The sequence below is a fragment of the Meriones unguiculatus genome, chromosome 1, assembly GCF_030254825.1.
Source record: "Meriones unguiculatus strain TT.TT164.6M chromosome 1, Bangor_MerUng_6.1, whole genome shotgun sequence".
NCBI classification, from domain to species: Eukaryota; Metazoa; Chordata; class Mammalia; order Rodentia; family Muridae; genus Meriones; species Meriones unguiculatus.
The window spans coordinates 132,059,134-132,084,218 of NC_083349.1; the positions used below are offsets into that span (position 1 = coordinate 132,059,134).

The window sequence follows — 25,085 nt, forward strand, 5'->3', positions numbered from 1 at the left end:
GCATAGAGCTTGAGTCTCCAGCTACAGTGCCAAAGCTTGATTTGGTCTCTGACATTCCTAAGTGACTTCTGCCAATCCTTCAGCCTCTCTACGCCTCAGTTTTCTCATCTGTAAAGTGGGACTAACATAGTACCTGACCCATAGAGGTGTTCAGGAAGACAGAGTAAACAGCTGGGACTGTAGCATAGGAGAATGTCTGGTATTGGGGCAGACGAGCATGGTGAGGCCTTTGTCCAGCCTGCTGGGTTCCCACTCATGGTAGAGGTTGGCACACAGGTAATGTGACCAACAGAAGCTCATCTCTAGAGGCTTAAGATATGCAAGGTGTCCTTCCCAGCCCCCAAAGACATTACTTTTTTTTTTTTGGTGGTGTGTAAGTAGAAGCTCCATGTTATTTCCAGAGACGGGAAGGAACAGGGGCTGTATCTGGAATGAGAATCAGGCTCCGACGACCCACCAGCTGCCTAGAAAAGAGAGGCACGAGAGCTGTTTTGCTCAGATCGACCATGCTGAAACCCAGTGCATTTCCTTCTTCCCTTCAGGGATGTTAGAAGATTAGGGGTGCTGTACTGCCAAAAGCAGATTCTGGGGTCCAGCATTTTGGATATTTACTATTCACCTCATACATGCCAGTTTTTCCTCAAGAGTTGTTGAATGACACTGAATCTCTCTGAGTCTTGGAATCCTGCACATGAGTGCAGGATTTATTTGTCTTTCTCCAGCAGAGAAAACTGCCATCATCACGAACTCTTGCTTCATTTCCTGGTCCTTCCCCTCCCCCGCTCAGTACAGTGTAGGGTGGGCATCTCAGGCTCACAGAGCAAGTATTTTGCAGTCCATTGGTGAAAGGAGATGTCACCAATGGAGGGTGTTTGCCAAAATGTGGTCATATAATGGGAAGAAGTGTCAGCTTCTGGCACAAAATCCAGTCCCCCTGGGCATGCACCCAGCCTAAACAGCTCCTTTAAAACCAGAAGCAATTTGTCATCTTCTGATTCCCTTCCAACACTGTCCCCATCACAGGTAGATGAATGAGGTAGCACATGGATGTCCAAGTGCAGGAGCATCTACTCCCAGCTGTCTTCTGTGTGAAGAGTACCTGTAGGGTAGTTCCAGGGTTCATGACTATGGCCATAAGCAAATTTCTTCATTGCTCGTCCCATTTATATGCAGGCAGGAAATGCTTTCTCAGAATCTCCCAGCCTCTAGTGCGCCATTGATAGGTACGTTTCTCGTTTCAGAACCCAGAAGTGAATCACCCACTTGTGAGCTCAACATCTCATGTCTGTAGTTCCACGGAATGCTACTAATCAAATCAATGTCTCAGCAAAAGCCAACAAGCATTCCTGAATTAAAAATAGAGAGGGGTTGGACTTTCTGTTTTAAAAAGCTGTGATTATGGAAAGCTGGTGGGATAAGCTAGGCGGATATGCGTCAATCCCCTCCAGTTGGAACCTGTAGAGCAGCTTGAGAGATGCCAAAAGGTTCTCTGCTCAAGCCCCACAGACTGGGTCCCACGGCTATGTAAAAGCACCTGCTTATTCTCAGGGAGATGCTGAGGCTTCTGAGCTAATTGCTAACCTCTTTGTGACCAGTGTGTGACTCCCAACCCCTTGAACTGGCATCCTTGGATTTCCCCAATCTTGACAGGCCTTGCCATAAAGCAAGAGAGGAAAGACAGCGTAGACCTCAAGGAAAGCATTCTCTACCCTAAGTAAAAGGTCTGTGTGGCTCAGGAGCTTAGTTAGACAAGCCTTGTACCCACTCCAAGGGGCTGTGTGTTGGTGGGCCGTTTGCACAGATGTGATCTTTCTGCCTCTGAACTTGCTGGTCCTGCCCCTTGTGCCTCTGTACTCCATCTCCTGAATCTGTGCTTGCTATTTCCGCTCGCAGAATGGAGGGAGGGTGGGGTGAGTAAATGAGAGCCCTGCCATAGGAAGCACCCCAGGCTTCTTGGCTGTCACACTTTATTTAAACTTGTAGAAACAGAGGGGCAAGCTCCTACTTCCTGGAGAGTAGGGGAACAACAAGCTGGTTTATTGAAAGATGAGTATGAACATATGCCACAGCGGGTCCTTGTGCAGCCATGTATTTTGTGTGTGCCAGAGTCATCATGCAGGCTAGAATCATGTAAATTTTTTTTAACATGCTGAAACAGCTGTACAAGGCACATTCACTGACTTTAGAAAGGCTGCTTGACAGGGTAATCTTCATAGGGGACAGTTTTGCCGTGCCTTCTGTCCACGGAAAGAATGACCCATGACTCCCAGCCCTTGAATTCTCGTCCTGGGGTTTCCCCAATCTTGGCGGGCTTTGTCATGAAGCAAGAGAAGAAAGACAGTGCAGGCCTCGAGCAAGCCATCCCTTACCGTCTCGCCGTTGCCCTGGAGCTCAGTGTCTGGCATACTGGGTGCTCTGTCACTGTCTTCTGAAGGAATGAATGGGCCACTGAATAATTTAATCCCTGATGCTTTCAGTCAGGCTCCTCTCCCTGTAGACAAGCTTCGGAACAACGCAGCTAGTGAAAGTGAATTCCCCGGGGCCCCACCTTGAGCTTGCCTTGCCATGAGCCTGGGCTATGAATGTGTGCATGTGCCTAGCAAGGTCCGACTACCAGTGGTACCTCTGGCCTGGAAACAGTGCTGAGAACACTGCTGTGAGGACACTTAACGACTCAGGTCCTTTCTTCCCTTCCCCAGGTCCTCTCCGTCAGTGCCTGTCAGAAAAGAGGTAGATTTTATTAAAAAAACAAAAAAAATCTTGGGGATTTCACCAAATGGAAAAGTACCTTGGGTTTTGGTGTTGCCAATTTGTTTTCGTTTTTAACCAGGAAATACATGTAGTGGGCTCTGTTGATAGAGTACTTGCCTGGCTTGCACAGGGCTCTCGGTTCAGTTTCAGCACTGCAGGAAATGGAGGCAGGAAAATCAGAAGTTCAAGGTCATCTTCAGCTATATTTCATGTTTGAAGCTGGCCTGGGGTACGGGAAACACGCACACGCACACATACATACATACATACATACACACACACACACACACACACACACGTGGTGGGGGAAGTGGCAAACAGCATTCTGCCCTTGTGTATATAAGAGATGGATAGCCAGTGGCCACCTTCTCCACGACGGCCTGCGCTGCCAGAACACAGCGTGGCCAGCTAGAGTACGCCTCGCAGCGTGTGACTCTGACTGCATCTCCGTTCAATTTTTGGAACCCCCTACCCTGTGTCAGAGGCACTTAACTGCAAAGTCAGAAGAAGATGTGACCTTTCTCGGACACTGCACAGGAGCAGGAAGGACACAGGAGACGCACCTGGAAGGACTAAAGGGAACGTGTTGTCTGCAGACCTTTTCATTTGGCTGTGGGCCTGGCTGATGTCATTTGGCCCGGGGATTCAGAAAAAGAGGGAGTTTGTGGCCCGAAGAAGGCTGCCCTCTGCAGAAAGTCATTCTCCTAGTGGCAGGTGTCACTCGGGGTGGCATCAAGGAGGTGGAATGCCAAGCTCAGGCCTCTTTTCTTTTCCCTGGAGAGGCAGGAACAGGCATGTTTGAGCCTGGCCTGGGATGCGGTAATCACATGCACGCATACACACGCATACACACACACACAGGAGGTGAGGGAGTGGCGAGAGCATTCCTAAGATCACTGGGGACTTTTCCTCTGAGGTAGTGTGTATGAGTAGCCTATTGCCTCATAACAGAACACATAACAACATTTGACGGTGACAAGTGATGAAAATGTATGGTATTGAACACTTGTTTGGGTTAGAGAGCTAGGTGACTCTGGCTCCAGATCTCCCATGAGGTCACACAGCTCTGAGGTGGGACAGTGTCCCAATTAAAGGATATCTTGAGACACAGGAGCCCAGGAACCCACAGCTCTGAGAGGAAGCCTCCTCAGCAGAGGCATTGCATTTCTTAGGAAAGGGTGTCCCCAGCTGAGCTGAGGCGCTCAGGAACCTAGCCCTGATCTACCTCTTTGCTTCTTCCCTTCTTCTCTTCATTGCTTCTCTGCTTCTTTCTATGAGAGAGTCACACCAGGCAGCAAATTTCATAAAAGAGATTCATTGGAAGTGTCCAGAGTGTGGAGGGATCAATCCAGGGTTGGCTCCCCCTGTTCCCAGGAGAGAACAGTAGGGAATTTAGCATACACAGTCTTTATATAGGATTTCTTAGGGGGCGGAGCTTAATAGGGCAGAGATTTCCAGGGTAAGGATTAGTGGGATTTCAAGTCCTGAGCTTGGGGGACTCAGGGATTGATGTTTTTTTCCTGTCCAGGGATAGATGGGTTTTCCTGGAATTGGTGGAAGTTCAAGGATTGGTATGTTTTTGTTCAGACTTTTCACCTAAAATTATTATAATCTGGGAAGGGTCCTATTGAGGGTGTGAAGATGACCTTTGTGACAGTTACAGAGGCTGGAACTGCTGTTATGACAGAGGTCTGGGGGAGGGGCCTGGCTGCCACAGCTCCTTAAGCACTGGCCACTTTCCTGCCTTGAGGGTTTGCAAAGTATATACACACACACACACACACACACACACACACACACACACACAGCTTGCAAAGGGAGTCTGTGAGTGGCTCGGCATGAATAAGCAACATCCACAGAGCTGCTCATAACTCAGTAGTTGGCCTTCCCTAGAGTAGAGAGAGAGCCTCGGGGTTGAGACGGTGTGCTTTGCTTTTCTGTGTTTGTTAGAGGTGATTCCGTAAGTGCAGCATGCATGCACACATGGTGGGGTTGGGGAGTGAAGTCCTATGCCACCAGGGAAAGGGTGTCTCTCCAACAATGAACCTCTTGCATCCATAGCTTGCCAGGTTCAGAATCTCAGAACAGTAAATAGGGCTTTTGGCATAAAGGCAAAGGGGGTTATGGTCCTTGGGACCATGTGGCTTACATCTGAGGAGAAGGAGCCAGGAACTTTGCAGGATGGAGTCAGGCCCCTTTCTCCTTCTGTCCAGGTTGAAAAGGTGATTTGCTTAGAAGGAACTGAAGCCTCTGGTGAGTGCCATGGCTGTGATTTATTTCTGAGAGGAGGAAGGGGAAGGCTGCTGAGAGAACCAGCTCTGCTGGGCAAGAGAAACAGCCAGCATCAAGCCTGCCCTTTCAGCGCCCAGGAGGGTAGGAACTCCGACACAAGAGGTGTGCTGGGAGGAGATCAGAAAGATACAAGAATGGTCCTGTTTAGGAGGTTGGCAGCTCCAGAGGGACCTGCAATCAACCTTTTGCAACCAGAGTCCCGGAGTCCTACTAAGAGCTTTTCCCATGGTGGGAGGAGGCCCACTGTGGTCACCCTGTCCTCCTCAAAGGGTGCTGGGTGGCAGTGCTCTGAGGACACAGCCGTCATTGGCCATACTTTTGTGTGTCTCTCTTATCTCCCCATCATCCCTAGGGAATAAGCTAATCAAACTTGCTGATGGTTTTACACTGAGAAGGAGATAGCTAATAACTTGGGCGACAAGTATTAGAATACAATGTGATGTGGATAAATTGGGTCCGTGTATTAAGAGCTATAAAATGAGATTTCATCACAGCATGAATAATGGGGTCTGTGGAAAGGATTAATCAAACACCCCATTAAAAGGTATAGGAATTCCAGTCAGACCGCCCCTGTTTAATTACACTCCTGCCCCCTCCCCACCCCACTCCTTTCCCCCCTGAAATGGCTTTCTGCTAAAAAGAAAAATATGGAAACGAGCTTAGAGGAAATAACGGGGAGACTAGGACATGCGTTTTGCTAGAACCTGATCATGAAGACAGATGTAAGCGGCCTGTGTTTAATGTGGTGGGGGAAGGCAATTGGCATGAGCAATCATTGACAAATGTAATTTCCAGAGGCGTCCTGTTGATACCATTCAGCAAATGCCAACAAAGCATTTACTTTCTAAAGGGAGAAAGCAAGACAGCAAGAGAAATGCAAGCATCTCCTGGAGTGGAGCAGAGAGCCGCCAAGCCCTAGAGCAGCGTCAGGTGTGAGCATGCGCAGTGCAGAAGACACGCACAGCTTCCGAAAGATGGCGCAGGAACTGACTTTGTCTGCGGAAGGCTTCCCGGAAGAGGAGACTCCAGCAGAGAGCCCTGAATTGTGGACAAGCTTCCATGTCCTGCGAATTCGTGAGCACACTCTGGTGACAGGGTCTAGAGAGGAAGTGGGCTTGAGCAGAGCAGGGGGCACCTGCGGGGCTCTTCTCTCCATTTCCACCACCACCACCACGCAGGTCCAAGCTGCCATCACGTCTCACCCGGACAACTGCCAGCGCCTTCCAGCTGTTTTCCCTGCTTCCACTCTTGCTCCTCTACAACCCATTCTGCACACCAAAATCAGAATCCAAATCAGAGCTGGTCGTGTCATTCCTGTGACTTGTGGCTTCCCCTTGCTCTTGAGCTAAAACTAAAATCCATTCTCATGGCTTCAAGGTCTGCGTGGCCTGAACCACACAGCCTGTGCCACTCCCTTCCGTAGGTCAGTGCAGCTGGCCTGGAATTTTCAGGGCATTGGGTCTTCTTGCCATAGGGCCTTTGCACATGCTTTCCCCCCTGACAATGGTTTTTCCTTCATCCTGCTCTCCCCAAACTCTGACTCATCCTTCAGAATACAGTTTAATGATTACTTCCTCTTGGAAACGTCCCTAATTTTCACATCTAGACGAGTATTCCCTCATGTGTTGAAAACAAATATTTATTGTGCGAACATATGTTTTAATGTCTGTTTCCCTAAGTACAACACAAGTTCTGTGAGGGCAGAAACTTGGTGTTTATACCCTTCAGAGCCTGTGTGTGTTGATTGGATCATGGCATTTAGTTAGTAACAGTAAGACAAACAGAAAAACTATACAGACCAGTCTCTAGAAGAGTGCTGTTATGAATTTTTAACAAGATGGAAACAGGAATTCATGTCCAGCCCCTGCCACCTGCTTGCTATGCTGTTTCAGTAAGTGATAGGTCCTTTAGAATCTGTGTCCTCACCTAGACATCTGTGATACTAACAGCCACCTCAGATGGTCATTGTGATAATTTCATGAAATAATGTATACAAGAGCATTTTTGGACTGTAAAACTAGACATAAATATACTCTGTCACTCTCTAGTTGCCTGAACATTGAGTCCTTCTCAAATACCTATTAGATAGCCGGTCGATGGATGGATGATGATTAAATGGATGGAGAGATGGATGGATCAGTTACTAGGTGAATGGATAGATGAATGTGTAGCAGGGGGCTGGATGGATAGACCAGTTAGTGGGTAGTTGGATGGATAAATGGATTGATGGATGGGTGGGTGGGGGGACGGATGGATGGATAGACCGGTGGATGGATGGACATGTAACAGTTAAGGGGCTAGTGCAAGTGAGAAGAAGAAAGCCAAAGAGCCAGAGACTTGGGGAGGGAGGGGAGCTCATTGACCCTAATCCTAGCCCCATGTCAATGGGACTGGTGGGGAGAGGTCGGTAAAAATCGCCTAACCCAGGCAGAAAGAAGTCACTGGTGACCTCAGGGCCACCCCCCTCAGCCTCTTCATGTCTGTGCTGTCAGTGACATGCCTTCATTATAGCTTAATCACTTCACCGATTTTTGTCTTTGGGGGAGAAATCAAATTGATTTGCACATACAGCAAAATTGGTGCAATTCCTCCAGCTGCTGCCAGCAGGTGCTGACAAGTGAAGAAGCGGATGTCTGAGCCTAAGAAAATGCACTAAACATTCACTTTAATAAGGCCTAGAAACCTTCCTTATTTAATAAATTGCCATGGATAATTGGTTTCAGTTTCAAGAGCGGTTTCATGGTTAACTCCCTGTGTCCTGGTAGGATTACTGCCTGTCGGTACAGGCAGGGATTTATGGGATGAGACCCTCCCATACATATCTATAAGATTTTTGGTTTTTTTTCCTCCTCTTTGGTCACATCCCACTCTGTAGCACTGCCACCCTCCTGGGGCAAGTCATGTGTGAAGGTCTAGACACACACACACACACACACACACACACACAAGTTCTTGGACTGTGTGGCTAGACATTGGCTTCACATCTTTCATCTCATAGATGACTCCAAATAAGAAGCATATGAAAAATACATGAAACCTCTTGGCTCCAAATATGGTTGATTGTATTAGGTCTCAGTGGGAAGGGAGGAAAGAAAGGTAAGCACAGACTAGTGGGGAGAGCCCTGCAAATATTTTGTTTCCACATAGTGGTACTTAGTATAAAATGTAGATTGATGGGTATCTTCATCCTTTTTCTATAGCTGTAATAAAATACTGAGGTCTAAGCACCTCGTAAAGAAAACAGGTTTATTTAGCTCAGAATGCTGGAGGCTAAACACTCAACACCAAGGAACCTCAATGGTTGTTAGGGAACTCTCTTGTTAGGGATTTCTGAGAAGATCACCATTTACTTGAGAAGCAGGGAAGGAAACGGGAGCTTGCTGAAGGGAGCTAGCATGTGGGTGTTCTTGCTTCAAAACAACCCACTCTCCCTTTCCGAGAGCAATATTAATCTCTTCCAGACCAGTGACCCATGGCCCAGTTGCCTTGCACTGGACCCAAGCCTGAACTGAAAAAAAGACGCAGTCTTCAAAGAGGCTTCTGAGCGGGTTAGAGTGCTCCCTGGTCTTCAGCAGGAATGGCTCAATAGCATGTGGCTGATCTAAGGATAGACTCATACATGTCTTCATCCTCTCTGTGTTTCTCAGATCAAGGGCTCTCTGTGACAGCTCTGTGTTCAAATGCTTGGTCTTATCAGCAGAGCCCTTGCCTTTGAACTGATGCCCATACTCTGAAAAGGAAGTGTACCAAAACCCTGGCCCATCTGTCAGGAGGAACAGATGCAGCACTCTAGAGTTTTCCCATTGTTCAGAAACGGGAGGCCAAACCTTCAGTTTCAAGTAGAGAACAGTCTTTCAGAACTTCCAGAACCAGACTTGCAGCTGGCTTTTCTGCCCAGCTCTCCTTGGCGAACGGTGGCTCTCCTTGAGCTTAAACCTTCTTGTGGGTGAAAAATGCTTTCCAGGAGAGGTCGCCTTACTGCAAGCGGCACACTTAGCTTGCCAGGCCTGAGAAGTGAGCTGATAGAAGGCATAATAGGTTTATTCCCCTGATAAGCTCTGGATTCCCTGCAGGCATCTCTGCTGGGCTCAGACACAGAACTGAAACATCTGGGTAACAGCATCACCAGGCCCAGGCCCAGGAAGAGGTTCCAAGAAGCGCTTACCACACCTTTCAGAATTGTGCACTAGGAGGGTAGCTGGGGTGAGGGGGCTTTTGAGTAATATTCGCCCTTGCAGTGAACAGGAATTGAGATTAATTTGGCTTTGAGAATGTTAAATGCACACATTGTGATCGCTGGCCTATGCCCTAGAGCATTGTAAAGTCAGGGCTAGAAAAATCTTTTACTGTCTACACTTTTAGAGCAGGAACTCAACTCAGTCTTGCAAGTAGATTTTTTTTTTAAACTCCAGAGCCCAGGAAAGAAATTGTCTGCTGGTCAAATTTGCATTTGGTGCCTTCTTCCTTCTTGTGCCTCCTGCCCCTACCCTTTCTCCACTGTGAGCTGGCAGGAGGCCTTGCAAGCCTGATTTCTTTTACCAACACAATCCTTGGGAGAACCAAGGAAAGAAATAAGAATGGAGCACTAGCCTGGGACCAGTCAGGCCTAACTTCTGCTGTCCCACTGGTTATTTCGGTCTCTTTCTTGCCCACACCACTAATCCTGTAATAAAAATTTGAAGAGAATTTCAGTCACCTATTGAATTTGAAAAGCACGTTGATAATTGCATCTTTTGGATCAAATTCCTGTTTTGGAACTCTTTGCCCCCGTCTGTAAGTCAGAATCTACCCCATACATGCCTGACTTTAAATGGTAAGAGCCCTACCTCCTAGGAGGACACAACTCATTTATTTTCTTCACTGTGTGGATTTCACAGCTTAGTAGTATATAACTTAGGGACCTGGACTTATTAGGGGTGTCTGGAGGTCACCATTAAGTAGACAGGCTTTTTATTAATCCAGTACTTGATAAGACCTTTCAAAAAGTGCTGATAATTGTGTTTGTAGGACTACCTGCTGAGACTAGAGAAAGGGGGAAAAATCCGAACACTTGCATTTCTTGCTCCAAACCCTAAGTAAATGTCCAGATTTAATCTCCCTTTCATCTATAATTTATATTTCATACATTTGAGTGTGGGTAGTGGTTTAGATTCTCTAGGTTCTCACTACATCAGCCTCCTTACTTATGTAATCATGTTTGATGCAGCCTAATATGTACAATCCTGGAGCATCATGTGAGCCTATGCCATTACAGATGTGTTTCCTGCTAGAACAGACTTTATAGGAAGACTTTTTGGAGACTTTTTTCCCTGGCCACTTCCAATTGCAGAAAGTATCACACACACACACACACACACACACACACACACACACACACACACCACTATTTCCACAGAGGGTCTCCTAACCTTGCTTTCTTCTTGCCTTATTACCTTGATGTGAAGGATTCCTTGGCCCACACAATCATGAGAAAACAGTGACCATTGGTTGTATCATCCTTATGAACATGGCTGACAGGGCTGGAGAGATGGCTTAGCGGTTAGGAGCACTGGCTGTTTTTCCAAGTAGGCCCTGGGTTCAATTCCCAGCATCCACACGGCAGCTCACAACTGTCTGCAATTTCAAGTTCTGACAGTCTTTCACAGACATACATGCATACAAAACAACAATGCACGAAAATTAATTAATTAAAAATGTTTTTTAAAAGAACATGTCTGGGAAACAATTTGATGTTACCATTCAAATTGAGTGTATGTGCCCATATTAAAAACTGCAGGTTAGATAACATAGTCTTTAAGAGATCCATTTATAAGGTAAGAAATCGATGAGACACAGGCACATAAAGGTTATGGTGGCTAATGCCGCTAATCCGAGCTCTCAAGCAGCTGAAGGTGGAGGACTGATGAAGGTTCTAGGCTGGTGTGAGCTACAGTGAGAGATTGTCTCAGAAGCAGACACACCAAATCAAGATGTGTAGTAAAGAGAAGAGCGGACCAGGGTCTAAGGCTCTGCTCTTTGGTGGCAATGCCTGAAGCGACGTGAATTCTGAAGACCGAAAAGGGCTCCTTCGGAGGGAACAGCTAGCCTCTAGTGTCCTAGCCAACACACTCTAGCCTCGGGGATTGGCCCAGTCCTGTCCCTTCAGTTGTATGGCTTATGAAGGTGTCTGTACCTTGGTCTGTACCAGTGTGGCACATTTGCTCCTTATTTGTCACCAAGATTTTTTTTTTTTTTTTTTTATGGAGTCTATATGGTGATCTCATGGCCTGTCTTTCAAGAATTTTGGCTTTGGAAGTAGCATCATAGAATAAAATATGCTCTCTCAAGTGGTAAGCTCATCTGAAGCCTCCTCCCCTCCCTTGTGGGCTTTGTCTGCTGGCAGGGTCAGGCCTGCGTACAAAGAAGCCTGTGCACGGGGCTTCTCTGAGCTGTGGCTCCTATAAGCATCTGTGCTTCTCTGGGCTCTTCATGTGGCTATTTCTTTAGCCCGCATTACCACCTCCCCTAAATCAAAACTGGAACCTCACAGTCCTTCTCCCTGCTTGCTTCCATACCCTCCTGGACCTTTACTTAGAACTGAAATTTGTTAGGAGATAGACCTACTTCCTCCTGCCTCTTTTGTCTCTGCAAATGCCAGGCTGCAAGGAGTGGCTATCCTAAGGCTGTGGTTTTAGTGTCTCCTCTAGAATGACCGTCCTTCCAGCTTGTCTGTGGTCCCGTTAAGGCCTTCATCCCCATCAGATGAAGATCCACTGAGGTATTTGTAAGCTCAGGGAGCCAGGGCATAATGAGACCCTGGAAACCTGAGGTGGCACACAGAAATGGCCTCAGAAGGGAAGGGCAGATGCCTCACCCTTATACTTCTCAGGCTAATATTCAGTTGAAATCTAGAAGCCCACAAAAATGCAACATGTTTCACTTTCACTGAGCTGCCCGGAACCTGCTGGCTGTTTTCTCTTCAACACACATGCCTGAGCCCATGCCCATTTAGGAATGAATGGGCTAGTTATGGATATATAGGCTTGGTCTGGTTTTGCCATAGTTCAAGTCTCATAGTATATACTCAGTAAGTGAGTGTTGGATAGACAAATAGAACCCACAAACAAGGGACCAGACTGGCAAGCACTGTGCAGGCTCAGCAAGGTGGTAGAGAGGAAGCATCTGCCGTCGCTCCACTGTCCTGGGGACATTTGTTTACGTCATCTCCACCACTGAGTGCTTCTTCATGAGAATCTTAACATGGTCCCTACTCTTGACAAGGCGCCTTCCGATCCTTGACAAGAAAGCCAGTCAGTATGCAGCACTTGGGAAGTAAATGTCCTTGCACATATTTTCCCTCCTGCTCAGCACTTAGCGGCCTAGAAGCTTCTCTACACACTCTGTCTCAGTTTTACTACACATAGTCCCACAGAGGAGGCATATGAGGCTGAATACGCAAAGTGGCATTTGAGGGACAGAACTGTACCTGCAACCTGGGGCTCAGAGCCCCACATCCAGACCGCTACCTACAGGACTCTGCTGGAGACACAGATAAAAAGGATCAAAACTCCGTGCCCGTACTCTTGAGGCTTCTGTCTGTTTCAGGAAGGTCCTCGGAAGACTTGCTGCTTCACAGGATTCTCTGTGCAGGAGCAGCAGTCAGAATGGATGACTCCACGGTTCTGCTGTAACAGAGGAGATGGGGAATATCAGCAGCAGAAAGCCAAAGCTCAGAACTGCAGGGTGGTACTGCCTGGTGATCCCAACATTTAGGAGAGAAAGGCCGGAGGATCAGGGCTTTGAGGCCAGCCTGGGATACATGGGATTGTATCCCAAAAAGCCAGAAGGGGGGAAAGGGAGAGAGAGAGAGAGAAGATGTGTGTGTGTTTGAGTGTGTGTGGGGGGTGTCCAAGTTTATTTCAAAGGCCTTGTTTTAAAACTATTTTTCAGATTTATTTTTATGTGTATGAATATTTTGCCTGCATATATGTATGTTTGGGTACTATATGTGTACCTGGGGCCTACAGAGGTCAAAAGAAGACATCAGTTCTCCTAAATCTGGAGTTATAAATGATTGTGAGTCACCACTTATGGGCACTGGGAACCAATCCTGGGTCCTCTGCCAGAGCTGCAAGTGCTCTTAGCTGCCGAGCCATCTCTCCAGCCTCACAAAGGCCTTACTGTGATCATATCAATCTCATCCTTCCACAGACTTCGCTGGAAATGTCCTCACCAGGGCTGGGGAGATGGCTCCGTGAGTAAAGGCTCTTGCTTGGAAAGCATGAGTACCAGACTTTGAACCAACACTGTGTAAATGTTGGTTGGACATGGTTTCCCACCACATTTCTACTTCCTCCTCAGTTTCCAATCTCTTCTCTCAGCTGATGTTGTCATTGACCCAGCAGAGCTGGCCTGAGGCTGATTGAGGCAGAGAGAGGCCACATGACCTGCCCACGGTCACATGACAAACTCCCGTCAGTACTGGAACTTGAGCCCCCACCCAGCCCTGTTCTTTCCCACTTCCTGAACTATGATCCTGAACTATGATCTTCGACAAGGGCTTCTCTTCGAGCCGTCTTTGAGGACACCGCGGTTTCAGCCCAGCCACCTGCGAGCCTGCGGTGCAAGCTCCCACCGGCTCCCTTGCTGTTTTGCAGCAGTTCAGGGTACGCTGACCACTTTGCTGTATATAATCCCTTAATTAGTTTGTGCCTGCAAGAAAGAGCTGCTTCATTTAGAAGCTTAACAGTGAAAAATGCCGGAGTCATTTGCCACAATCTTGATGGCATCAGGATGACTGTAGAAGCTTCTACTCTTGTTGCTAATCCACTTAGCACCAGGGGCACCAGGGATCAGTGATGCAGGGCACAGGTGCTGTGCTGAGGATTCAGGGGGCTGTGGCTAAGAGACACAGCAGATGGGGAAGGCAGGACCATGGGAAATATAATATGAGGAGCTTAGGCAAAACCTGAGAAGTTGGGGTATGTGTAAGGCCTTGGGCCGTCGGCAGTACCAGAAAGGAAGGGAGGAGAGACAATTAGAACATTACGCTCCTCTTAGGACCAAAAACCAGTGGCACTGATCTTCTAGGGACCCAGCTGAAGTCAGTAGTGAGATTCACATAAGCTTTTCCATTGACAGGACTTACAACTACACACTGAGGGATACTGGGAAGCCAGAATGCATCCCCATTCACACACCTCCCCCCACCTCAACACACACACCGTTTTCTGATGTGTAACGGAGCTGGCCTGATCAGGTAGAACCTGCTTTGTTAGATGACCATGGGACAAGACTGACTACATTTCCCAGAATTCCCTGTCCTGCAGGTTGCTAACCCCGCTAAGCCACCAAAGAACTTCTTGGATGGAGAGGAGCTGCTTTGACACATGTGTCTCGTCACTTAGCTGTCTGCTGTGACTGCAGCTGCTCTATCTTCTGGAATCTTCTTCAGCTTCATCTGCTAGGCAGGCTTGTATGTTTAGCTCCGTGGAAAGTGGCACTAGCTGGCACAGGATTTCCCTATCAAATTCAAAGTCAGAAGCCACAAGGAGTGATAAGCTCTTCAGCCCGCTGTGTGGTTCCGGCCAAGGCCTGTGGGTTCCACATTACGCCTTGTCTCCCCACTTTTAACCCTTTCCATGCCCAGTTTCCTGCCCCATAGATTTCACATTGAAGCATTGGACACAAATCATGAGCTTCCCAAGACTTTCTGGGGCCCTGGGTATACCTTATGTTTTCTTGGCTGGAGTTCGCATCCGACTTTTCAGTCTGTGAGAAGCCATCATTGGGTGTCTTATGACCAGCCTTTCCCTCTGCGTGTGTTATAACTGCCTAAAATGATTTGTCCCTTTCACCTGCCTCCTCACCCACTATCCCATATTCCAGTGACTGGCCAAGGTTAAAAGCCACAGGGAGCTGAGGATGACAAACAGGAAGAGGAAGGGCCATTGCCAAGTGACAGGCAGCTTTGTTTTGAGGAACAGTGGACAAACTGTTACAGTGATTGATAAGTATCATTTTAAAAAGAATTATCATAAATGTAAAATTCTACTACTCATCATGTTTAACTGCTTACAAAATATATTGTCCGAAATGCTGACAGGTTAATGGCAGAGGAGGCCCGGGCTGGACATAGGAAGTTGACTTTCCTTGGAAGTCACAGCACAAACCCTCTGCAGCACATGTGGGCTAGACATACTGTTCCAGGTGCATGATGGGGAATGATGTAAGGCCCCTCCCTGTGTGAACAGCTGGTAGATTGCCTGCCGAGCCCAATGGTCTGGTGCATAAAGACTGTATTTATAGTACAGAGAGAAACCTTGCGACCTGGGCCATTTTTTAAGGATGGTATGTCTAGAACTCACCCAAAGTGGCTCTCAACAATGGGCTTGGGCCTGGTGGAGGAGTGGCAGATACGCTGACTCCATCCCAGACCTGCTACCTCAGAAGCCCACAAGTAATGCTTCATCTGGTCCTAGCCTCTCTCAGTGGCCCTGTCCTGAGTGTCACAACCGTGAACTTTCTGTCCTCTGCTCCCAAACCACAATTAACAGCTCCAGAGACTAGAATTCCTAAGCTTTCATAAGAGAGGCAAAATAGGTATAAAAGCATGGATTAAGAAAATTGGGGCTGGAGAGATGGCTCAGAGGTTAAGAGCACTGACTGCTCTCCCGGAGATCCTGCGTTCAATGCACAGCAACCACATGGTGGATCATGACCATCTATAATGGGATTGCATGCAGGCAGAACACTGTATACATGATAAATAAATCTTTGAAAAAGAAAGAAAGAAAAAAAAATTGAATCAGGGCTGGAGAAAGGACCCAAATTCAGATCCCAGCACCCAAATCAGAGGATTCACAGCCACCTGTAAGTCCAGTTCCAATGGATCCAACACCTTCTCCTGGCCTCCATGGGCAGCCACACACATGTGGTGTATATTCACAGACATACGACATACCTGTGAATAAAAAGAACTAACTCTTTATAGAAGAAAGAGAAAACCAAATCACAGGTACCATCAAACTTCTTTTGAACGATCCTTATTGCATAACTGGGCAGTGGAGGTGCACACCTTTAATCCCAGCACTTGGGAGACAGAGGCTGCAGGCAATCTTTGAGTTCAAGGTCAACAGAGCAAGTTCCGGGACAGTCGAGGCTACACAGAGAAAGTATCTTGAAAAACAAACAAACAAACAAACAAAAATAAGAGAAGAGAGAGAGAGAACATTGTTCATTCTTGCCAGGCATCGTGGTGCTCACTTGTGATTCTGGTACTCGAAAGGCTGAGGTAGGAAGACTGCCATGGGTTCAAAAGTCTGCTTCGGCTATGTAGTGTGTATCAAAAGAAATTTATGGACAAAATTCCTCACTCTACTTTCTTTTCACACACACACACACACACACACACACACACACCCTCAAATAACATTCATTCATGTTTGTGTGTGTGTGTATGTGTGTGTGTAGGTCAGAAGACAATCTTTGTGAGTCATTCCTCTCCTGCCACAAAGGACTCCTGGAGTCACACTCAGGTCCTCAGACGTGGTTGTAAGCACCTTTACCCATTGCACCATCTCATCTCTCCGTGGCCCTTGACCTTTATTCCTCCCAGTACTACAGAAAGAATAATTCCACAAGCCCCGTACTCTTAACTAAATGTATTTTATGGACTTGTACCTAAACCTACCCAAATTGTGCATATTAATAGGAGAGTATGTGGTGCTTTGATGCAAGTAATCATCGATTAGTGAGCGAATGGGTGAACTCTGAACCCAAGATAAGGAAAAGCAGGGGCACAATGAGCATTTTGTTTTCACATGTTACATAAGCAGATCCATGGCCCGGAGTTGGCATCAGGATGCAAGGTATGGACTTCAGGCAGAGGTCAGGTGTACAGAGGCAGACTTAAGAGTTACTGGCGTACAGGTGCTGCGTGGAGCCTGCGAACTGAGGGGTGAGGATGGCTTCCTTACAGTGTGGTCTCTCTGGAGTGGACAGACACTGACCTCAAAAAGCACACACACCTGTCACTCCTTTGCAGCCTGGTGATTGCACAGCCATGTGGTGTGAAGTAGAGGAAATAGTGCCCAGAATCCAGAGCCAGCTGCAACACAGGCTAGGTGGAGTTAGCCAGAGAGCTACCTGAGCCTGGTTGTATCTTCCAGAAGGGTTCAGTTAGGCGGTCCTTCAGAACCCTGCCATTACCTCATTCGGCACAAGGAATGGTATGAGAAACTCGATAGCATCCCGATCCACCATTCACATGGAGAACTGAGGCCAGACGTGAAGAAAAGGGAAACTGGTCAACTCTGGCACTTGCTGTCTTCAGGGAACAGGACATTTACATTTACAGAGCTGTTGCAACAGTGATCCAAATACCACCTCCCCATATAGTGTACACATACGTGTGTAGATGCTCCTGATACACCGTTTGCTTTATTTTCTCCGACCTGTTTGAGAGTAAGTTTCAGGTATTATATCTATTTACTTACTAAATACTTACTTACTTAAGTATTTGAATGTGTATGCCCTAAAATTAAAGATATTTCTCTTAAATAACATAGTAAATTATCAAAATCAGAATAATTTTGTCAGCTATCTATTATAGCAAAGTTAAAAGCAAGAAAATAATTTAAATTCGGGACTATGCTGCATTTATCTGTCATGTGTCTTTTGTCTACTTTGCCACTCCTGGCCTTCACACTTTTGGAAAGCTACAAGCCAGAGGTGCTATAAAGAGGCCCTTGATTATTTTTCTTCTAGTGTTTTTCTTGGGCTCAGGTTATCCATTTGGGAGATGTGGGAGGCTTCTGAGAGTGGTGAGATCCGAGGCTGGAAATGCGGGGTGAATGGAACAGAAAGCAGAAAGTGCTAAGGAAGAAGAGAAAGAGAGGGAGGGAGGAGAAGCCCATTGGGTAGGGCAGCAGAGATACCTGACTGAGACACTGAGAGCCTCCCCTGGTCTGGGCACAGCGTATTCCAGTGCATCTTAAGTGAACATGTGGGCAAGAGAAAGGTCCCTCTCCCCAGTGGATTTACTCTTCCAGTCATATCCAGCGTGTCTAATAGATCATTGCTCCTGCATGGAGCCTCTGAGAGCCAGGCTGTTCACTTGTGTCCTTGCATATGACCTGGGAAATATGCACATTTCTCATCTTAAAAATGGGAAAATAGAGGCCCAGGAGCACAGCTCTTTTGCGCAGAGGCGACCCTGAAGCCAGGGTCTGCCCCTCCCGCTCTGCCATTAACAGGCTTCCTCCCAAATCAGCCCTCACTCTGCTCCAAACAAGACTTGAATAAAGGCCTGGCTCTATTTTCCTCTCATGTCAGTGATTGATACTTGATTAATGTTTGGGATTGCCGTCTCAGAGAACGTCATTTTCACAGATGCAAAGACCAATTTTGCTGTTACTGAGGCAGAAAGATCTATTTCCTCCAAGTCAGCAAGCAGATTTGGAGGAGCTGTAACCACCAGGGTGTTCTCTGTGGGTCGTGAAAGGAAGCTGAGCCCCCTTGGCACTGTAAGCATTGATGCTGGGTGCCTCCAAAGTCCCCAGCCCCCAACACGGGCACCACCTGGCACATTCTGTGAATGGCCATTGGCTTCTGAAGTGAAAAATAAATAAGTAAATCCTGAGTGATCATAGCTGTCCTCACCATGTTGCCCTGAGGGGCATGTAGAAGCCGAGAGAGCTCATTTCTTTGACAGATAGAGGTGGTGATCAGAACAACAGCCTGACCTGCCTCCTTAACCCACCAGAAACTAGCACTGAGATTTGTTCTGTCACAGCTGCTGAGAAAAACAGCATCCTCCTGCGACTCCCATTTAGCCACAGCTCAAGGAACACTGCATGCAAACCTAGCTTTGTGCAGCTGTGCTGGGCAGAAGTAGCAGCAACAGTAATGCTGAGTCCCTGGCCCCATGTCTAGCCCAGACCTTGGCCTTTCTTCCCCTCCATTCATATTCTGTCCTTTTACCTCATCTTTATTCATGTGTCTCTCTGTTCTAGTCAGTGCTCTATTGCTGTGAAGAGACACCATGACCACAGCCACTCTTATAAGGGAAAATATTTTGTTGAGACTGGCATACAGTTTCAGGGATTTAGTCCATTATTGTCATGGCAGGAAGCATGGCGGCACAAAGACAGACCTAGTACTGGAGAGGTAGCTGAGATCTCTACCTTGGAATCGGTAGGCAGCAGGAAGAGAGAGAGACACTGAGCCTGGCTTGAGCATGTGAAAACCTCAAAGCCCAATCCCAGTTGACACACTTCCTCCAGCAAGCCACACCTTCTAACAGTGCCACCCCCTGGTGACCAACCATGATGATTTCCAACAAACGTCACAAGCTTCATGGACAATTCTGCCTAGCTCTACCCATTCAGAAAGGAGGTTCAGTGTGTCTTAGTGGAGACAGTGATATACTAGGCCCACAATAATTCAGGGAGAAGCTTGTTGTCAGGGAGGGGTGACCAAAAAGTGTGAAACTCACTAGGTCACATACTGGTCGTGAGGCATGATACTGAACAAAGGCTGGAGCCAAATTGCCTGAGTTCAAATTCCAGCTGTGCTATTAAATGTCAGCAAATTATTGGACTTCAGTTTTCCCAGTGACTCTCCTCCCCACCCCCACCCCCCAAAAAAGTCCCAAACCAAACCAACCAAAGAATCAAAACAACTGGATGAGAATAATACCTAATTCCCAGTGTTATTTTGAAGACTGAATCAGTTAAGAAATATGAAGGCACTAGCCCACCTGGTACACATAAGTGCTGGCCTGCCTGAGTGATGGGAGAGAAAGCTGAAAACACCAGCTTCCTTGAAGTATTCTTTGTGTTTGGATAGTTAAAAATGGACACATGAAGTTCTTCACAGTGGAACCAGCCATGGCCAAGGTAAAGAGGCAGGTGTGCAGGGACATTCAGAACTGGGAGTTTGGCCTGACTGGCCCTGTTGTTGTCACTCTGAGGGGAACACGGGCTAGTGCTGAGAAGCAGTTGATGTCAAGCTCAGGAACTTCCTGAAGGCCAAACTGAAGAGGTAAGAAAAGCCTTTACTAAGGAAACAACAAAGTGCCAGAATAATGCTTCTGTCCTACAGTTTGCACCGTGTGATTGCCAGGCATCGACCACAGCCTCTCACCCTACTTTAAGTAACTGCGGCTTTCCTCAGCATCCATTCATGAACACTCTGTGGTTTTTGTAAAGGCCGCTCTCGTTGTGTGAGTGACCATTCAAAGCAATTAAGTGATTAAGTGACCTTGAACCGGGTCTCCAAAAGGGTCACATAGTAGGGAATCCACCTACTCATTAGAGCTCAGAGCCTTCAATCTGTAGCCTTCACCCTTTCCAGTGAAGTCACCCCTGGCCACAGAACACACTCCTACTTTGTCATTATTCCTTTTCCCTCTTAAATTATTTTGTTGCAAGACCAGGGCTCAAACCTACCCGCTGAGCTGTATCTCAGCCCTTGATTGTTTGAAACAAGGTCTTGCTGTGTGATTTCAAATGTAAGATCTTTCTCCCTCAGCCTCCTGAATTCTGGGATTACAGGTGCTGGACCCCTCAAATAATACACTCAAACAACAGGCTACGTCTTAACTGCTCACGCTTTCACTCTCGTACACAGAGGGTAATAGGCAGAATATTGGACCTGTGTGCCACCATGCGACCTAGAGACCAGTTAACTGCCCTGCACAACTGAGGCTGAGGGATTCGTCTGTAACGTGAGCTGTGGGCCTTCCCTATACCTGCCCTGGGAAGCAAACGAGTCAGCCCAGGTAGAGCAGTGGAAATGTGTGTGCGTGTGATGCACAGTTGGTGATTGTTATCAGCGTGTAGTGGGGAGGACATTTGTAAAACCCTTGGTCTGCTAGATCACAAGGAGAAAGGAGATGTGCCCCACCCACTTGGGGAGGAGTGTGGGAATTTACAGACGCACTGAAATGGCAGTAATATAGAGAGCAGAGTCTCTGGGCAAAATGTGAGTTTTCATACTTGCCCCCAAAGAAGCAAAACATCTGAATAGAGCAATAACCGTGAAATACATTAGAAAGCTTATTAAAGAGATGCTCCTTTTTAAAGGCCTTCATCATCTTATAACTGAGCAGTAGTAGCCTTCAAAATCCAGGCACGCCCTTTGTTATTCAAACTATTTGAGACCAGAGAATAAGATGAAAATCTCCCTCAATTCATCTTATGAAGCCAGCATGACTTGAATAGTCAAGTCTAAAAAGGACGTGTCTCTTCCATCTCAAAAGCTTTGAGGCAAAAGATGACCCTGACAAAGAAGGCTGAGGACGGAAGCAAGACAGGGCGTGTGCTGCATCGGCACCTGCTTTGAAGCAGAGCCTCTACCTGGCTGCACTCGGGTCTCCCAGGGAGACCCTGTAGCCACCGCCCTACGGGGCCTGCCAATCACAGAAGCTCACAACCTAGTGTGCGGCAGATCACCTCAGCTCTCTGGCTGTTTGAGGAGAGTGGTCTTTGCAAAAGCTTTGACGCGTCGGAGTTAAGAAGCCACGTGTTAGCTGCACATGCACCAGTTCCCACCAGAGCCTGAGCAGGGACCACAAAGCTGCAAGTGCCCTGCCTCAGAGGCCAGGGGGATAGAACTGCTCCTGTTTTGAAGTCCTGCACCAGAAGCCTAGCCTTCTGCCAAGGAAGAGCAGGAGAACTCGGGGAGTTTTCATGTGGGGAATACAGCGTGATCTTGACAGGTCAGTCCACTACTGTACTGCAAGGTGATTAAGCTGGTGGTAAGCAGGTCACATAAATAGTCCGTGAGCAGTGTGGATGCACAGTTAATTCATGTTTGCAACCTCCTTATTCTTTACACAGTGCCCACTTCCCACCTTCTGAGCACTGTACACAGCTCCGTGACCACTGACCTGGTTCACAAGACCTCACTCATCTCTTCACAAAACCCTGCAATGCCGCACAGAAGAGGGGCATTTCTTCAGCACTTGGGGTTCCCTGATCAGAGACTCTGCAGTTCCCTCTGCTCTCCCATCCTCCTGTAAACCTTTCCCTGGAACAACTTGCTTTTCTCTTTGTTGTCAGCTCCTTGGAACTGGTCTTCCAGATGGTTCTAAGATGCCATGTAGGTGCTAGAAATTGAACCAGAAAAGCAGCTGGTGTTCCTAACCACTGAACTGTCCATCTGGCCTCTTTATCCTTTGTTTTTCAGCAAATAATAATTGGGAAGTGACTTGAACAATTCTTACCGTCTCAAGAATAATTAGATGAGTGGGCCATTGATAGAGGCTTGATTCATTTCACATAGAGCAATGCAAGCTCTATGCCTATGTAACTCTGCTCTCTTCCACTGAAGAAGAGTAACCAGAAATCTAGCTGGGCCATCCAGAGCCTCCATCTTTAAACAGTGAAAGAAAGCAAAATGCCAGAGCGCAGTGGTCAAATGGATCTATGTCCATTGTTGGCTTTATAGTGGAACAGCTGATAGAGCGGCAATCAGAGAGTTAGGATTAGCAAAATATCAGTTGGTAAAGCTGGGTGGTATATATACATACCACTCTGTGCTGTGCTCTTCTGTGTATGTTTGGAAGTTTTCCTTAAAAACAACACAAAACTATGGAAAAGGAAGTTGGCTCTCTTCTACCCCTAGTGCAATGTCCTATGGCCTCCCCATAATAAAGCCCGCCATGTCATGTTTCAAAAAGAGTAATAGAAGCCCAGTATGATGGTGCATGCCTGTAATCCCAGCACTGAGAAAGACTGCAAGTTGGAGACTAGCCTGAACTACAACAGCAAGACTGTCTCAAGACAAAAAAAAAAAAGAAAGAAAAGGGAGAGACAAGCATGTTGTAAGAAAAGACATCCATTAGAATGTATGAAGGTCCTGGATCTTGCACCCATGGGAACATCCCAAAAGAGGGCATGCAGTCACTGGCCTCTTCTGTTCATGGTAGCCCAGGGCATACTGATCCAGAGGGGAGAAGCCTGAGGAGGCAGAATATCTTCTGGGTATTTCATCAGAAACTGTTTTAGCCCCTATAAGTGAGCATGCACAGAGGAAGGGTGAGTCTCTGTCTCCATAGTGACTGTGCCAGCAATGTCTGTCGACCTTGCCTTTTCAGATAGTGTTCACAGTGTTATGTATTTCACCAGAAATACAGAGACTGGAAAACTCCAGAGCTGGGGTCTTCTTGTGGCTCTAGGAAGGATATCTGTTCAAGTATGGATTCTCTAGTTGGTTGCTCTGTTACTCTCTTTGCTTTACTCTGTATTCAATCTCTCCCTTTTTTTCTTTCCCTCTCACTTTCTATTTTTCTCCCTTCCCTCCTCATTCTCTCCCTCCCTTTCTCTCTTTCTTTTTTCCTCCCTCTTCTCCTCCTTTCCTTCTTTTTCTCCTTCCTTTCCATGTCCATTGATCTTGATGACTGTTTGGAAGACTTACAGTATCTTCCTTTTGAAGAGACCCTGGCCTGATCAATGGTATTTATATTTTAACTTTGAGGGATCATTTTCATTCATGATCAAGCTATATCTCCTAAGACCAAAGCCAATCAAGGCACAGATATATTTTAAAGAAGAAAGAAAAGAGATCCCAAGGATTTCTGAGTCTTCAGAACAACATATAGTGTACAGAAGCCAACAGGTTCCAGCTGGGGTCAAGAAAAGTGGGAAGAGCTGGTGGCCTCTTGACTCCTATGTTAACCAGAGATTACTATTGGTCTAGTTAATCTGCAGAGGATTACGTTGACAGACACTGGGCTGCCTGTCCTGATTTCTGCCCAACTGTGGAAGCTTTGAGTGATGGCAGATTGCTCTCACAATGGCAGCAGCTGCCTTGGCTCTGAGGCTAGCTGTGGAGTGATCTGAGTTTGGGTTTGGGTTTGTTTGTGTGGGGTTTGGGTTTTATGTTTAACATTTGCTGTCAGGGGATCTTTTCCAGGTGTTTGGGGCTTCACAGTGGAGAAACCACATTTGTGTTTTGAGCTCCTCCGTGAACATTCCCAGTGGCACTCTGGGGTGGGGCTGGAATTAAGTCATAAACCTATGCTTACCAGAAAAGAAACAAATACTCAGAGTTCAGTGGTTTTGCTTTCAGAGTAAAAAAGCTAGTCAGGGGCATAGCTACAACTAAAATTTAAATTCCCTACAGTTGAGAAGATTATCAATCAAGACAGAGAGACAAGGTGATGATCCAAATACAATCTTAGACACGCAGTGTTGAGCATTTAACAGGGCCTCAAAAGCAATAGAGAGAGGGATTGGATAGGTGGGTGGGTGGGTGGATAGATGGATGGATGGAGAATCTAGAGGTGAGAAAGTGAGTCTTGATTGCTTTTGTACCCCCTGCGTCCACCGATAAATGTTTAATGAACCCTCCATTTAGTATGTATAAACTTTAACACCAAGTCACGCAAGGATTTTCCAGAAAGGTAGCTTAAAAGAGACAAGGTCTCACTAGGTCACCCAGGCTGGTGCCTATCTTCCTGCCCTAGTCTCCCAAGTAGCTGGAATAACAAACACACGCACAGTATAATAATCTGTTAAGTAATACTTAACAGCACACAGTTATTCTTCCTTTGACTATATATAAAAAAAAAACAAAACACCATCCAACTAGAGAGGTGGGTCCATGGGTCCACACAAGTATGGAGACCTGGGTTCAGTTTCCTAGAGCCTAGGAACAGCCTGGCACAGCACCAGTCTGTCTGTTCCCCCAGCACTCCTATGGCAGCCCAGCTAGAAGTAAAAGCAGTGAACAACAAAGATATTACACCTAAAATCAAGGTAGAAGGGAAGAACTGACCCCCATTGTAGTCCTTTGTCCTCTGCATGCTTGCCATGGCCTACACGCGCACACACACGCACATACACGCATGGAGATTTTACAGAACTGCTAGTTTCTATAGTTCTTCCACAGATAGTATTGCGCGCCTGCTCTTGACAGCTATGCAGTATGTTCCATTCCAAGTTGCGGTGAGACCACAAAGAACAAAAACAGAGTGCTTGCTCTCATGGGAACCTCAGACAGTAAGCCACTCAGCAGACACCATGTTCGTACCAGGGGAGGGGGAAGAGATGAAG

General features: G+C 46.9%; 1 protein-coding gene across 13 annotated transcripts in view; it reads left to right on the top strand.

Moving 5' to 3' along the window:
* The window catches only part of Atxn7l1 (ataxin 7 like 1), a 218,466-nt gene that overhangs the window by 94,059 nt on the left and 99,322 nt on the right, over window positions 1-25,085 (top strand). Inside the window, exon 4 of one of the 13 annotated variants that reach the window (XM_060366970.1) lies at window positions 5,894-7,100. The exons of the other annotated variants lie outside the window; for them this stretch is intronic. Coding sequence (XP_060222953.1) covers window positions 5,894-5,979 — 86 coding nt within the window. The 3' untranslated portion in view covers window positions 5,980-7,100. Of the gene's footprint in view, window positions 1-5,893; window positions 7,101-25,085 lie in introns of those variants that run through there. 13 annotated transcript variants of the gene reach the window in all.